At 43.1% G+C, this 15,833-nt stretch overlaps 1 protein-coding gene across 12 annotated transcripts in view; it reads left to right on the forward strand.

The window, feature by feature from the left end:
* Positions 1-15,833, forward strand: part of FAT3 (FAT atypical cadherin 3) — a 550,618-nt gene that overhangs the window by 418,392 nt on the left and 116,393 nt on the right. For all 12 annotated transcript variants that reach the window (XM_039325844.1, XM_039325847.1, XM_039325850.1 and 9 more), the window contains one exon: positions 13,685-13,881. In XM_039325844.1, coding sequence (XP_039181778.1) covers positions 13,685-13,881 — 197 coding nt within the window. The remainder of the gene's footprint in view (positions 1-13,684; positions 13,882-15,833) is intronic.

Below are 15,833 nucleotides of genomic sequence, written 5' to 3' on the forward strand. Positions count from 1 at the left end.
GTCCTGCCTTCTCGTGCTTTGGAAAATAAGTTGACCCTCTCTTCTTTGTGGCAGCCTCCCAAATACTGGAATCCAGAGTGTTCTGTAAGTAAAGTGACTCTTGGCATCCCTAGCCTCTTGAGAAACGTGGATAGAGAGATTTTTGCCTTTAGCGTTACAGATAGAAGGAAGCGAAATAGAGAAATATAATGTGGCAAATAAAAAACAGACACAGGGAGGAAGCTAGACAGATAGCAACAACTGGGTACTGGTATAGTTAAGTAATTCAAATAAAGATCTAAGCCAGTGGTGGCGAACCTATGGCACGGGTGCCAGAGGTGGCACTCAGAGCCCTCTCTATCAGCATACGTGCCATTGCTCCAGCCTTGCCTCCCCCTGCGACCCCCTCCTCACCAGCAGCCCCCTGGAGGAGTCACCCCTGAGCGTGGCCCATGTGGAGCAGCGCAGCCAAGGACATGGCAGCCAGGCAGTGTAGACAAGCTCTGCCCACATCCCCCATCGTGCACAGTTGATGCTGTGGGACGCGGGCAGAGAGTGTCGCCACCATGGCGCTGCTGGGCTGCCTGGGCGATCTGCGGCGGGCCCTGGAGGTAGTGAGTGGCCCTGTGGGCACGCGGGGTGGGGGCGGAGTAGAGGGCGGGGCCAGTTTTGGGGCACTTGGTCTCTAAAAGGTTCGCCATCACTGATCTAAGCATAAGAAGCTAGAGTCAGTTTGACTTTTACCAATGGTTAGGAAAACGAACTAATGAGAAACCAACGTGATGTGTTATTTTGAATACATACTAGTAAGTAGAATGATATGCATTGATTAATTGATACCGTTTGTGATTATTGTTTATTATATTTTCTACAGTTATCTATCACTATATCAACTATTGTTAGCTGAACATATGTACCCGGACAATTGTCTGTTTGCTAAATATTGAAAATGTTATTGGGGGATAACCCCAATCCTTATCCCAACCCTGTCCTGATCCCAACCCCACCCTAAACCTTAATCCCTATCCCGACCCTATTTTATCCCTAACCCTATAAAACTCATTAAAAACTTTAAAAAAAGAAGAAGCTAGAGTCAGTTTGGTCTCTAGTGTAATGGTTAAAGCACCAGACGAGAAACCAGGAGACTGGGAATTCTAGTTCCAAGGTCAAGCAATTTCTGTCCCATCCAATGGATCAAACACTCAGTGGATCCCCAAAAAGAAGGTCCTGCACTTGTGAAGGGAGGGGAGGGGGGGAAGCTGGGAAGAAAAACAAACCTAAGAATGAGGAGCATTATAGGGCTAGATCAAACCATATTGTGTGAATTGCCTTCTCCCTTAAATACGAACTACTGGCCATTTGTTCTCCAACTTCCCCAGAGTGCAATTTAGCCACTTTGACAACTGGAGAGCTGCCATCGTAGCACTGAGAGTAAAGCTTCTTCATCAAGCTGGCTGAAAACTCAAGACCCCTGGGACCATAGCTCAGATTCACAAATCCTTTTTTTTCCCCTTAGGGTATTTATTCGGTTTAACCTTTAAATTGTGAACAAAGGAAAATGGAACATTAGTCAGAAGCTTTTTTAATTGGTTAGGTTTGTGCTGTGCTATCCTGCACGGGGCTCTGTTACCAATTATGATTGATGAGCAGGATTGTAACACTGTGCAAGCAAGCAGAGACAATGAAGAAAGTTGATCTTGGAGATTGGCTGAGGTCAGGGTGGATGGGTTTTAATTAAAACAGATTCTCTGAATTTCTAGATAGCAAAGATCAGTGAAATGCTCGTTTTTTAAAAAAACCCAAACTGCCAGTGGAAAAGAATGGAGGCTCACTCTGTATGGATAAAATAATAATAGTAGTACCAGGTGTGCTTTTTCAAAAGGCAACTGATCTTTGGTTTCCCTTGAAGATGTTTTGCTTCTCATCCAAGGTGCTTCTTCAGTTCTGAACTGAAGAACTTCAGAACCGATGAAGCTTCTTGGATGAGAAGCGAAATGTCTCCAAGGAAAAACAAAGTCCAGTTGCCTTTTGAAAAAGCACTTTTGGGACAACCATGACCTGGATGACTGAGAACCTCCATAGACAATAATAGTAGTAGTAGATCTGCAAAATAAGCTGATTCTGATAAATATTGTAGCCACAGAGAAATGGTAGACAGCCCCATCCTTGGCTGAGTTCTTTCCTTCATTCTCCTTTTGCTGAAGAATGATTGTAGAATTGCTTCTCTTATTTGGAATTGAATGTGCACACTTTGTGAAAGACCAGGTTGATTGCCGTCCAGAATTTGTGTATCTGCCTTCCAGGTGTCAGTAGTCTTTTGCAATCAAGACATGCAATCTAGATAAGAAATTCCACTCTGTGTCTGTGAGACATATGACAGGGCAGCAAGTAATATCAGGTGCATCCTGATGTTATTGTGCAAATTTTACAGATTACACACAGAGCATCATTTTGTCATTGTGGCAGCTTCAGCCAGAGACCTATATCTATGTATAGCTTTGTTATCCAGGGCTTTGATGCAGGTGTTTGTGGACATCCTTGTGAAACTCCTGCTTTGGAAGACCTATGTGTGAATGCTTGCCGTAATGGCGCAGTGGTTAGAATGCAGCATTGCAGGCTAATTCTGCTCACTGACTGCAATTCTGCAGTTCGATTCACCGACTCAAGGCTGACTTGGCCTTTCATCTTTCCATGATTGGTAAAATGAGGACCCAGATTGTTGGGGGCAATTTAGCCTATTGTAAACCACTTAGAGAAGGCTGTAAAACACTGTGAAGCGTATAAGCGCCATTGCTACTGCTATTGCTTGCTCAGCCCCAACATCACTGGGTGATCTTGCGTAAGTAAAGCTGATCTGTTCTACCAGACTTTCAGCCAAGATTTTTTCCTGCAACACAATCTGTGATGAACTTCTGGTTTGTCTGTCTCAGTGATGGCCACCTTTTGATGGCTGAGGGTTCAACAAAACATTTCAGGGGTAATGATGTGGAGTAGTGGGCATATCCTATTTTTCAAATACACCAGTCAAGGCAAGACTTTTTTTTCAGGCATTTTCTTGCCTTTTTAAAATCGGTATTAAGAGTTGTTATTTTCATGTATCTTATTTATTTATTTATTTATGAGACCTATATACCGCTTTAAGTGCAAGCACTCTCTAAGCGGTGTACACCAGTAAGCAATGTATATATATATATATATATTTACATTGCCCCCAACAATCTGGGTCCTCATTTTACCTACCCCAGAAGGATGGAAAGCTGAGTCAACCTTGAGCCGGTGAGATTTGAACCGCTGACCTGCTGAACACAGTCAGCTAAAGTGGCCTGCAGTACTGCAATCTTCCTTCTCCTAATCAGTAAATATCTTACCAAAAATGTCTTGGTCATTAAATTCAGCAGGACAGTTCAAGCTCTACTTTTAGGCTTCAAAAAAAGTAGATTGAACACCAAAGATATTCCTAAAGCCTTAGCTTGCTGCCTTCTTCCCTCTGAGCACAATATAATCTTCTTCATCAGCAGTTCCCCAAAAGTCAAGCAGTTTCCCTCTCTCGTACTATCTAAACATTTCTTCTCACTTTTTTAATCCTGTAAATAACCAGGCACCTTCCAGTTCTATGTTTTGTGTTCAGCCAATTTCTTCTTAACACCAGATGCAGTATTATCTTTCCCACCACCCAGCCTGCCTTCTGACGTTTATTTATTAAAAAAAAAAAAAAGGATGGTGAGCTGTTAGTAAATCCCTTGAGAATTCATTGGCCTTTGCCAGCCCAACTGAATTAATAAAAAGGGAAAGGAGAAAATGACAGGTGCCATTCAGAAACCTCTTTTCCAGTGGAACAGGATTGTCCTACAGCTGTCCATTGAAGCGAATGGGATGGCTTCACTTCCACAGCCGGGAAGAAGATAAATAGGGGTTGTCAGACTTGCGTTTCCTGTTTATTCCAAGTTGTTGTTTCCAAAACACAGCAGCCAGCGTTGTGCACCCAAAGGAAAGAATAATAAAGGCTGTGTCATACAGTTTTCCAAGATGGATGGAAACGTCCCTATCCCATTGAAACATCTGTTTGCCCACATTAAACAGAGACCATTCCATGCCAAGCTTGAGTCATGCGGTGCATTTAGATTGAAACCACAGCAAGCTGACCTCAGGACATTTTTTTTACTAGAGAGTAGTAAGGCTGCCCTCATTTACTCTCAGTTGTGATTTGAAAAAATGCATAAATTCCAGCCCTATTCACAGAAAATGCAGAAGGTAATAAATGTGTACGTCGGTAGTCCTGCGACTTAAAATTACAATTGAGCCCCAAATTGCTAAGCGAGACAGTTGTTCAGTCAATTTTGCCCCGTTTTATAACCTTTCTTGCCACAGTTGTTAAGTGAATCACAGCAGCTGTTCAGTTAGTAAGTGAATCTGTCTCCCCCATTGATGTTGCTTGTCAGGAGGTCACAAAAGGTGATCACATGACCCCAGAACACTGCAACTGTGATAAATAGGAACCAGTTAGCAAGCATCCGAATGTTGACCAAGTAACCATGGGGATTCTGGAACAGTCGTAAGTGTGAAAAACAGTCACAAGTCACTTTTTTCAGTTCTGTTGTAACTTTGAATGGTCACTAAATGAGGTGTTGTAAGTTGAGGACTACTGTATCCTTCTGAGAACAAACCAACTGATCAACTCTTCAAAACACACCATACATGATGCAGTAGGGCTTCTCCTACTTTAGATATCTGGTGCTCTCAGAAGTCATATAGAGTCTAGGGCAGGGGTCTTCAAACGTGGCCCTTTTATGACTTGTGGACTTCTACTCCCAGAATTCCTCAGCCAGGCACGCCAAATTTGAAGACCCCTGATCTAGGGAGATTTTGCTTCTGAGTAAACAGGCAGCGAATTTGAGGGCAAATCTAATTTAAACAGCTTATTAGGACTGTTAGTGGATTCCAAGTCCAACTCCTTTCATTGCTACTAATTCAGATTTACACTGTGTTTACGGTTGCTCACGCAGGTTAGATGAAGCTCTGCAAACAGCGCCTGTTCAAGATTCTGCCTTCCTCGAGGGAATTGATTCATTCAGGTCTATTTTTGTTTTGTTTTGTTTTTTCCCCCTGAAGGAGAACTTTATTCAGTGTGAAAGTGAGACCTTTTGAGACTCACAAAGTTCTCTCTCTGCTGTTCTGGCTGCCGTTTGCACATGATGAACAATTGATTTTAAGTCTAGAATGATGTAAGGAGAGTCACAGAACTGCAAGCAAGACAGAGGGAGAGAGAAAGAATGTCACACTTAAAAATTTATTATCTGGTGTGGCCACAGAATTCCTTTTTGCAAAAACAGGGCCACCGTCTTGGGCTCATCCCAGAGGTATACTTCTTACTCCGCTGATGTGACCCTGGCACAAGCAAAATTGCACCGAATTAAGAATATTTTGGGAAAGGAGTGCATTATCCAAAGAGCTCACAGGATGAGGGTCTGTTGTTTCTGCAGAACAAATCTGCATGTACAAGTGTAGACAAGCAGGGGGACTTAACCTTTCTCTTGCCATTTAGAATCTGGCGCCCAGCTTGATGTGGGATTCACCTCATTTCCTTGCTGCTTTTCAGCCCGCTCAGACCGACATGAAAAGATGCTTTATTTTCTGATAGCGGGAAAAGAGAATCCTCTTTGCAGCATTATAAGGCCTTTTTGCCCGGAAAAGAATTCTCTCTTGCCACTTACCTCTTTCTACAGGATTAGAAAGAGATTCTTTTTTTCCGCCCTCTTTTAGGAGAAATGGAAGAGAATGGTAAAAAAATATCTGGGCAAGCGTGTTTGGGCGGAAAGATGCATGTGATCTTAAATAGCTTGCAAGAGTTGTTTTCAGAAAAGCGGCTGTAATCAGGGAAATAATATCTAGACCCAGAATGTGAAAGATTGGATATGAATTAATATAATGAATGCATTGTAATGAGATATGAAAAATAAAATATCCTCAGTCTGGCAGTAGTGAGTCAGATGCAGCATAAGAGAGATGGAAGGAACCTAAGACAGTGGTGGCGAACTTATGGCACGGGTGCCAGAGGCGGCATTCAGAGCCCTCTCTGTGGGCATGCACGCCGTCACCCCACTCCTAGGCCTTCAGCTGGGTTTTATAAAACCTTTTCGCTTTAAGCCTCCGCCGTTGTGTGTAAAAAAAAAAAAAAAAGTTCAATCAGTCAATTTCAACCTCACAGGAAAAAAAAAGATCTTGCAAAGTTGGAATTGATTGATTGAACTTTTTAGTCCCACCCAGTCTGCCGTTACCACTGCAGCCATGCCCACCCAATGGGCTACACTCACCTGGCATTCAACGATGCATAAGTGGGTTTTGGGTTGCAGTTTGGGCACTCAATCTCTAAAAGGTTCGCCATCACTGACATAGGAAAACTCAAGCAGGAGAACTTACACCATTTCAGATAATGACTCTAGTCTCTTCTTAAAAATCTCCAGTGATGGAGCGCCCATGATTTCCGAAGGCAAGCTGTTCCACTGGTTAATTGTCCTCACTGTTAGGAAGTTTCTCCTTAATTCCAGGTTGCTTCTCTCTTTGATATATTTAATTTTGTAGTATTTTGTGACTGTTCTAATTGTTTTATGATTGCTTGCCACCCAGTGTCACTTGTTTGAGATGAGTGGCTATAGAAAATAAATAAATGGAGATGGATGGACGGGTGGGTGGACAGACGGGCAATGTGGAGGAACACAAGTTAGCAAAAGTGCACCTGCAATCAAACCAAGGTGACCAAAAGATACAGCTTCATTCTTTATATCTCTTTTCCCATGAAGTTACATAGTATTTAGCAATGATTGGAGTTGAGAGTTTTGTTTATCTCCCTTTTATAAATCTGGGCTCACAACAACAAATAATGTTATCAGTTTGAAATGGAATAGCTTCACATGGTGTACTTAAGGCTCCTCTGATATGAGTCTGGCAAACAAGTCTGTTGAATAAATTATTTGGAAACTGTAGAGCAAGTATTTATACATTGTCAAGCTTTGTATATATACAGCAGTCTGTTGCTGATGTTCATCATAGTCTACAGTCAACTTTAATACTAAAATATCAAATGTCACCCAGCTGCATTTGTTTTAGAAAAAGCTTACTGGGGTGAAAGCTAAGATGTATTTAGCCTGAACGTGGGCCCATTGCTTTCATTTTGATTATTAAGATATAAATTCTAGAAAATTACTACATGGGCATACCACTACATTAATTTCCAAGATTAGAAACTATATATTATTTAAAACCTTTGCAGTCTGAGGATTTCTAATGTATGATTTTTTTTCTACTGGCCAAGCATTGGGATCATAAGCCTCTGCCCCACAATGAGCACATTGTGTAAGCTACAACATTCCACTGAGATCAGTTTGTGTGTTTGGTTTTTCGTTGCCAAAGCCATTCTGTCATTTTGAGGCTCAAAAGGCTGTTCTGTAAATACAACCATGCATGAACCATTTACTTAACGAACTCTTGAGTTGAGTAAGTAGACCAGTGAATTAAAAGGAGGGTGGGGGAGGATAATTAATGGGAATGTTGCTTAGTGCACTCCGAACACTTATTAGATTACCTCTAAGGAAAAGCGGTGGCCCTGTATAAAGTGTGGAAAATTCATTTCAACAAGAGATGTAAAATCGTACAACTGCTTACTGTGCTCTTGGGAGAGCTTAGATTTGAAATGGGTGGGATGTTTTCACTTGCTTCAGCATTTTATTAGAAGTTTTCCCGTTCTCTTCTGCCTTCGTAGAAAAAAGAATTATTCCCTCTTCACAGGTGTTCCTAAAATCCATGGAATCCTTAATGCTAATGAATCAGTAAATTAGCGTGTTCCCATCACTGGGATTAATAATGGGTCAGATTCTGGCAAAGGAGAAGTACCTTCTCTGTTACATGTTCACAGCCTCCGTTCACCATGAGATCTTTGACCAGCTCCAAACTTAATCCTGTTGTAAATTCTGTTTATGACCCATCCATTCTCCAAAGCATTCCAATAATAATGTAACCTTCCTCTTTCTCTCCCCCCCCCTTCTGATTCTTTGAACAGCTCTCTCATTTTGCTCACAAAACGTAACTTGGTATTTGAATCAATAGGGGTGACATGATAGCAGTGTTCCACTATCTCAGGGGGAGTCAAGCTATTCTCCAAAGCGCCTGAAGGCAGGACAAGAAGCAACAGATGGAAACTAATCAAGGAATGAAGCAACCGAGAACTGAGGAGAAATTTCCTGACAAAACAGTTAATAAGTGGAATGGCTTGCCTTCAGAAGTTGTGGGCAACACTGGAGGCTTTCAAAAAGAGACTGGACAATCATTTGTCTGAAATGATATAAAGCAGGGGTGTCAAACTCAATTTAATTGAGGGCCGCATCAGCATTGCGGTTGCCCTTGGGGGGCCAGGTCGGTGCGGCCTACTGGATGGGCGTGGATGGAGTGGGTGTGGCCTACTGGGTGGGCATGGCCAGCTCTACATCGTTCGCGTCAAGGGTGCCTGTGGGGGCCTGGGCAGGAGTGGGACAGATCTGAGGGTCTGGCAGAAGGGGGTGGGACCGGGGCAAGCACCAAGGCATGGTCCATTTCTTCATTCCTCACAAAGGGTGACACCTCCCTAGCATGCACCTAGGGGGCAGGGCTGACACGGCAGGGGCTGGTTCCTCGCTGTTTCTAGACGGCCTTGTAGAGCTAAGACTGAATGTGTTTCAGCATAGATGGCCACCACAAAATTGTACATTGACTCCCGGCTGGCCTGGGCCAGGGCCAAGGCAGCGGGGGCTGTTCCCTCACTGTTTCCTGAATGGCTTCACAGGCTACATGAAAACACTTTGCGGGCCGTATCCAGGTCCCGGGCCTTGTGTTTGACATGTCTGATATAAAGTCTCCTGGTTGAGCAGGGGATTGGATTAGAAGACCTCCAAGGTCCCTTCCAACTCTGTTATTTGTCAACTCAATTTCTGGGTGTGAACACAGAAGCACAAACTACTAACCAATGAGGGTAGTGCTAAGCCACAAAGAAACAAAGCAATGTTAAAAATAACCGTGTTAGGTGTATACAGGTGCAGGTGTTTTATTATTTATTTATTAGATGTTTATCCCATCTTTATTACTTTATAAGTAACTCGACAACCATGCATAATATTCCTTCCTCCTCCTGATATTTTGTTTTTGGGTCCTTTGCACACCTGGAAAATATGGAACTGCTTAGGCTGAGAAAACATGATGCTTCTGAAGAGCATCCCTCAGTTAATTTCATGGCTGAACATAGATTTAAATCTGGGTCTTCCCAGTTTACACTTACTTATGGGATGTTTGGGGTTATTGTATATGATATGACATAGTTTCCCTCCATTTTCCGTTATTATTATTATTATTATTATTGCAGTAGCAGTTCCTTGCACCCAGGTGTGAATCCTCTGCCAGTCCAGTGCTTTACATCATTAAAACCTACCATGCAGGAAAAAAAAACCCAAAATGTATGATGCACCAATGATCACCAGAGATAGCAATGTGCATCATAATGGCAAAGAGAAAAGACTAGCATTTTGTTAATTTATTAGCTCTAAGAACTCACAGAAAACTTTATAGCAGATTTTCAAAACTGCAGTATTTTGACCTTTTAAACTTTCTGTGTGCGGTTTATTCCTGTGTTTTGAAGAGTTTATTTTTCTTAGGGATTTGCACATTCCTTTTATGTAGTTGAACATGTCTAACTTTTGCAAGATGCACTGATTTGGGGTGGAGGTGTTCAGACTTGAGGTAAACAAGAACGAGAGATTTGAGACGGTATAATGCCGATTGTTTGAGCTTTAAAGCTTTTGAAAAAGTCAGCCTTTTTTAAAGTAGGCCTTGTATATTGTAATGTAAGCAGAACATAAGAAAAAAAAATTCCAGTAGATTTTTTTTTAACGTAAAATATGTTTGCAGTCAGGATTCTTGTATTTTTAAAAAATGCACAGAAAAATGGATTAATTAGAATGCTTTTAAGACACCAGTGCTGCTTATTATGTTAGCAGAAAAGTTAATTAATCACCAGAGAACTGGATTTATAAGCAGGCAAGTATATGACTAGACCGGGGAAACAAAAAACCCAAGTCACAAATTGCCATGCACATGCATAGCACATACATAACACAATCAAACACACTTCTTTTAATCTTAAAACATTTAAACCACATTGCACAAACAGGTGATTTTACATGGACTTGAATTCTGCTTATGAATCATGGCATGCAAAAGCCAAATTTGAGGCCATCATTGTGGTCACAGGTCCAAATAGAACAGACATGTCAAACACGAGGCCCGGGAGCCGGATGCAGCCCACGAAGTGATTTCATGTGGCCCGCAAAGCTATCCTGGAAACAGTGAGGGAACGGGCCCCGCTGCCTTGGCCCTGGCCCAGGCCAGCTGGGAGCCAATGTACAATTTTGTGGTGGCCATCTTGGCACTTGCCCCAGTGGACGATGCCTTGGCACTTGCCCCGGTCCCACCCCCTTCTGCCAGAGACCCTCAGATCTGTCCCACTCCTGCCCAGGCCCCCACAGGCACCTTGATGCGAATGATGTAGAACTGGCCATGCCCACCCAGTAGGCCACACCCACCCGGCCCTCCCAGGGCAACTGCAATGCTGATGTGGTCCTCAGTGAAATTGAGTTTGACAGCCCTGAAATAGAAGGTTGAACAAGCTCTCTTTGAGATGCCTATAGTAAAATCAAACCAGAATATCTCCACTGAAGATGGCAATTGTATGTTGCAGACAGGGAAATGTAACTGGGGGCTCCTTGGTGTTCTCTGAGGTTGGTTGTTTTCTTGCAGACATTTCATTACCAAACTAGGTAACATCATCAGTGCTTGAAGGGGGAGGAGCTTGCTCTTATTTTTATATAGTAGCAGCTTGCCCTGTCAAATGTTGGTGGGAGTGTTCTTGGTGGTTCCTTAATTAGGCTGTGGTTTTCTGTTAGTTTGTCTGCTTGGATTGTTCCTTGATTTGGGGGTATTGATCTCTGCTCATAGAGAAATGTCACTTTTAACCTCAAGTCCCAAAGGTGCTTTTTCCAAAAGGCAACTAGACTTCCTTGGGGGTTTTTCCCTTGAAGACGTTTCCCTTCTCATCCAAGAAGCTTCTTCAGTTCACAGAAAGACTTCACTTCTGTGAAAGCAAAACATTTTCAAAGGAGGGGGGGGACCCAAGAAAATTCAGTTGTCTTTTGTAAAAAAAAAAAAAAACTTTTGGGACAATCATGACCTGGATGATTGAGACTCTCCATAGACTTTTAGCATCAAGGCATAAATAATTACTGAGAATACTAATGAATATGGATCAAAATCATTATTTCCTGTATATGCCAGCATTGGAAATAGCTCTATTGTAGACGATGGTGAAGACAAGCGTTCTGTCTTGATTTTGTACCTTGCAATTTAATGATGTGGAAAAGTAATAACCCTGTGTTTAGAGTCACACTTCTAGGGTAATAGTAAGCTGATTAGCTTCATCTTTTCTCTTCCTTGCTGGCTTTTTCCTCTTGTATAAATTTATTTTAAATTGCCGGCCTTATCTTGAAACTGCTCTTTAAGCGACCTCTTGTTAGGTCTACTTAAAGATCATGTGTCTTTGTGTGTTTGGCAGGCTCTGGAAATCGGCACTCAACTCACACACATACACCCACCCCCCAAAACAAGAATACAGAAACAACACCAGCAAAAGGGGAGGGGGGAAGATCTCCATTAGCACATCCTGCTGCACTCCTTTGATTGCATAATCAACAGCTAATGAAATCGTCCTGGTAACCAGAGTGAGGGGTTTTTGAAGCACATCCCCTCGAGACTGAAGTGGAAAGAGAATTGTGCCACTGTAACGGGAAGCCTATTGATTGTTCCCTGTTTGAATCTGATTACGCTTAAGAGGAGTAAAACAAGGACACGGTCTCCAAACTTGACTCACGTGGTTGTCGTTTTGCATAGAAAGTTGCTGTTGGGAGGCATTGCGAGAAATGCAGGCGTCTCGGCATGTTATCAAGACGAGATCAAGAGGATGCAGACTATAATTGGCTAACTAATTTTCAGTAGGCCAGGGTAAGGTTGTCAGTGTGGCGTGTTGCCTTGTCTGGCCATAGAAACATTCTTCAAAATTGCGAAGGAGCTTGAGAAGCGTCAAGAAAATAGGTTGCAAGAGAGAACAATGCTCTTCCTTCTTTAGTAGTCCCAATAGAAGAGAATATTTGTAGCTCAGAGTTGAACTGGGGAGTCTTCAGTGCTCTCTTGAGGTTGCTTGCTTGCAGACATTTCATTACCAAACTAGGTAGCATCATCAGTCCTAGTAGGAAGTGGGGCTTGCAGTCATTTATATTCTAATGGCTTGCCACTGTTGGTGAGACTGGTCTCAGTGATTCCTTGATTTACTGTTAGTTTGTTTGGCAGTTCTTCGATTGGGGTTAATCTTGGTATTAATCTCTGCTCATCTGAGTGTAGATTGCTGGTAAGAGGGTATTGTGGTCTTTTTTGTTTCCTGTTTGGTTTTTAGATTGTTTCTTATGAATGGTATGTAGATGTTTGTGTGCCTTTTGATGGCTGAATTATCTGAGTGCTTAGGATTACAGAAATTCTCTAGCTTGGTCTCGGACAGGGGTAGACAACCTTGGCTCTTTTATGACTCTTTGCAGCATTATAAGGCCTTTTTGCCCGGAAAAGAATTATCTCTTGCCACTTACCTCTTTCTACAGGAAAAAAAGTCCACTTTTTTCAGTGCCATCGCATTCGAGCAGTCACTAAACGAACGGTTGTAAATCAGAGACTACCTGGGTCTGGATTAAAATGTGGTTTAAATATGTAAAGGTAACAAATTCCCCCATCCAGTCGTGTCCGACTTCAGGGAGAGTTGCTCATCTCCGTTTCTTAGGTGAGGGAACCAACGTTGTCTGAAGATGCTTTCATGGTCAGGTGGCTGGAACGTTGTTACCTTCCCACCAAAGTGGTACCTATTTATCTACTTGCATTTCTATGCTTTCAAACTGCTAGGTTGGCAGGAGCTGAGGCAAATAACAGGAGCTCACCCAGTGGTGGGATTCAACCAGTTTGCGCCACTTCGGCAGAACTGGTAGCTAATTTTTTGTTGCCCAGGCCCAGAACGGACTTCTGGAAGCGGCATCCACAGAGAGAACCGGTTGTTCGCATATTTGAATGGCTCACCCCGTCACTCAGGACTCGGATCTTGAACCTGGGCTGTCAGCTTCCAGCTGCCAAGCTCAGGGTCTTCAATTGCTAAGCCATCCCATCCCCCTGCTTTAAATGTGACAGCTCTTAAAAATGTTTGGCTTTCCCCCCCCCCAAATCTGATTTTGAATTTTCAACCACCTTCTCACCCGCCCTCCCTTTCCCCAAAATACTTTTCTATTACTACTTCCTTTTTTCTTCTTCTCTGTTACAGTTCCCCCAATCCATGACAGATCACAGAACTAACAAGGATCAGTGTTAACTCTTTGGCTTAAGCTGAGGTCATTCTGAGAAACCTTTAGAACAGGGGTCTTCAAACTTGGCCCTTTTATGACTTGTGGACTTCAACTCCCAGAATGCTGAGGAATTCTGGGAGTTGAAGTCCACAAGTCATAAAAGGGCCAAGTTTGAAGACCCCTGCTTTAGAATGTCATAATACCCTGCCTGCACTAATGTTTTCTTTCTCTTTCTCGCTCTCTCGCTCTCCCCTCAACAGGAGGAAACCCCAAAGGGAAGTTTGCCCTTGGCCTGGTTCAGAATGAATGGAAGGTATACGTCAAGAGACCTCTGGATCGAGAAGAACAGGATGTCTACCTGCTGAACATTACAGCCACCGATGGACTGTTTGTAACCCAGAGTGCAGTGGAAGTGATTGTCACAGATGTGAACGACAACAGCCCTGTCTGTGATCAGGTTAGTTGGCAGCTTTCTCAACGGGATGGAAATTAAGATAGACAAACAGATATATAAAACTGAAGAATTCTTTTTTGGGGGACATATTATGTATCATGTTTCTAATGACAAAAGATCTGGAGATGGGTCTGCACGATCTAAAAGTGGATAATGAATGGGGCGCCGGTGTTGAGCAGCACTTCCAAACCAACTGCTGTGTACATTGCATAGGAAAAAGAAGAATGAGGTAGCAGTGAGGAATGAAGACTGGTACTCTGTACAGAAAGCGATAGCAATATGCAGCTTGAGAGTGTTTTACAGCAGGGGTCCCCAACCTCCGGTCCATGGACCATTACTGGGCCGCAGCATGCCAGCAACCGGGCCTCATAAACAAGCAAAGCCCCATCCATGGGATGCAAGTAGTACACAAAACCACGCCCCCTCCAGTCCACGGAAAAATCTCTCTCACGTAACTGGTCCCTGGTGCCCAAAAGGTTGGGGACCTCTGCTTTACAGCACTCTCTAACCCAATGGTTCTCAACCTGTGGGTCAGGACCCCATTTGGGGTCGAATGACCATTTCACGGGGGTCGCCAAACAAGGATGTCCGCCATTTTTTCCCCTTTTGTTTGGCCTTTGACACCCGGTGATGTATAAGTGGTTGGGGGTTCACTACAACATGGGGAACTATATTATGGGGTCGCGGCATTAGAAAGGTTGAGAACCACTGCTCTAACCAGTTTACAGAATCAGCATATTTCCCCCAACAAAACAGAGTCAGCATATTGTCCTCATTTTACCAACCTTGGAAGGATAGAAGGCTGAGTCAACCTTGAGTCAGTCAAGATCAAAGCCCTGGCAGTGGGCAGAGTTAGCCTACAATACTGCATTCTAATCACTGTATCGCCACGGCTCTTCATCTTTTTCAAAAAAGGTGAAAACCAAAGTAAATTCTGAAAGTAAATGTATTTAGCTTCTCAAACGTGGTGATAAAGTCACCTTTTCCTAAGGCAAGATTAGTGTTAGGAGTGTTTAGTTAATCTGAGGGCTGTAGACGTGAGAGGTCTTCGGTGCTCTCTGAACTTGGTTGTTTTCATTACCCAAACTCAGTAACATCATCAGTGCATTGTAGTGCACAATGCACAGTGGTGGTAGAGGTGCTTAACAGAATCTCAACAAAGAGGATATGGTTATTTAGCCCATCTACCTTTCCACTGACACATTCAAAGGAATCCCTCAAATTACTGTCAGCCAAATTTGCTGCATCCCCACACAGCAAAATTGTTACAACGCATACGTTCACAAAGCATGTTCTCCAATTTGATGCCCTCCCAAAATGCTGACCTACAATTCTTGCCGTTGTCAGACTCAGCCTGAGAACCACAGTTGGTGTGCCAGATGAAGCTGTGTAAAGGCCTTCCTAGCCCCATCTGCCATCTGCTTATCAAACAGGAGCTCTGAGACCACGAAGACCCCCCCAAAAAAATTTTGCATCCCATCCCTTAGGTGGGAAATTCCACTTCATCCAAGCTCAAAAGTGGAATATTCCCTGATTTGGACAGTCCAAACACTCCAAGCTACTCAATCTTGGTAGGAATGAGTAGGATCCAAACTCATCGGTTTCCAGACGCTGGGACAGAATCTCAACAGAGCCAGCCCAGAGTCAAAAGATATAATTGGTATCATGAGCCGTGGTGGCACAGTGGTTAAAATGCAGTACTGCAGGCTACTTCTGTTGACTGCCGGCTGCTTGCAGTTTGACAGTTCGATTCTCACCGGCTCGAGGTTAACTCGGCCTTCCATTCTTCCGAGGTCGGTAAAATGAGGACCCAGATTGTTGGAGGCAATATACTGACTCTGTAAACCACTTAGACAGGGCTGTAAAGCATTATGACGCGGTATATAAGTCTTAAGTGCTATTGCTAAGTGCTATCACCTTACTGACGATACCAAACCTAAAATCAGCAAATGATC

The sequence above is a fragment of the Crotalus tigris genome, unplaced genomic scaffold (assembly GCF_016545835.1).
Source record: "Crotalus tigris isolate CLP2741 ecotype Arizona unplaced genomic scaffold, ASM1654583v1 scf7180000024339.11422700, whole genome shotgun sequence".
Lineage (NCBI taxonomy): Eukaryota > Metazoa > Chordata > Lepidosauria > Squamata > Viperidae > Crotalus > Crotalus tigris.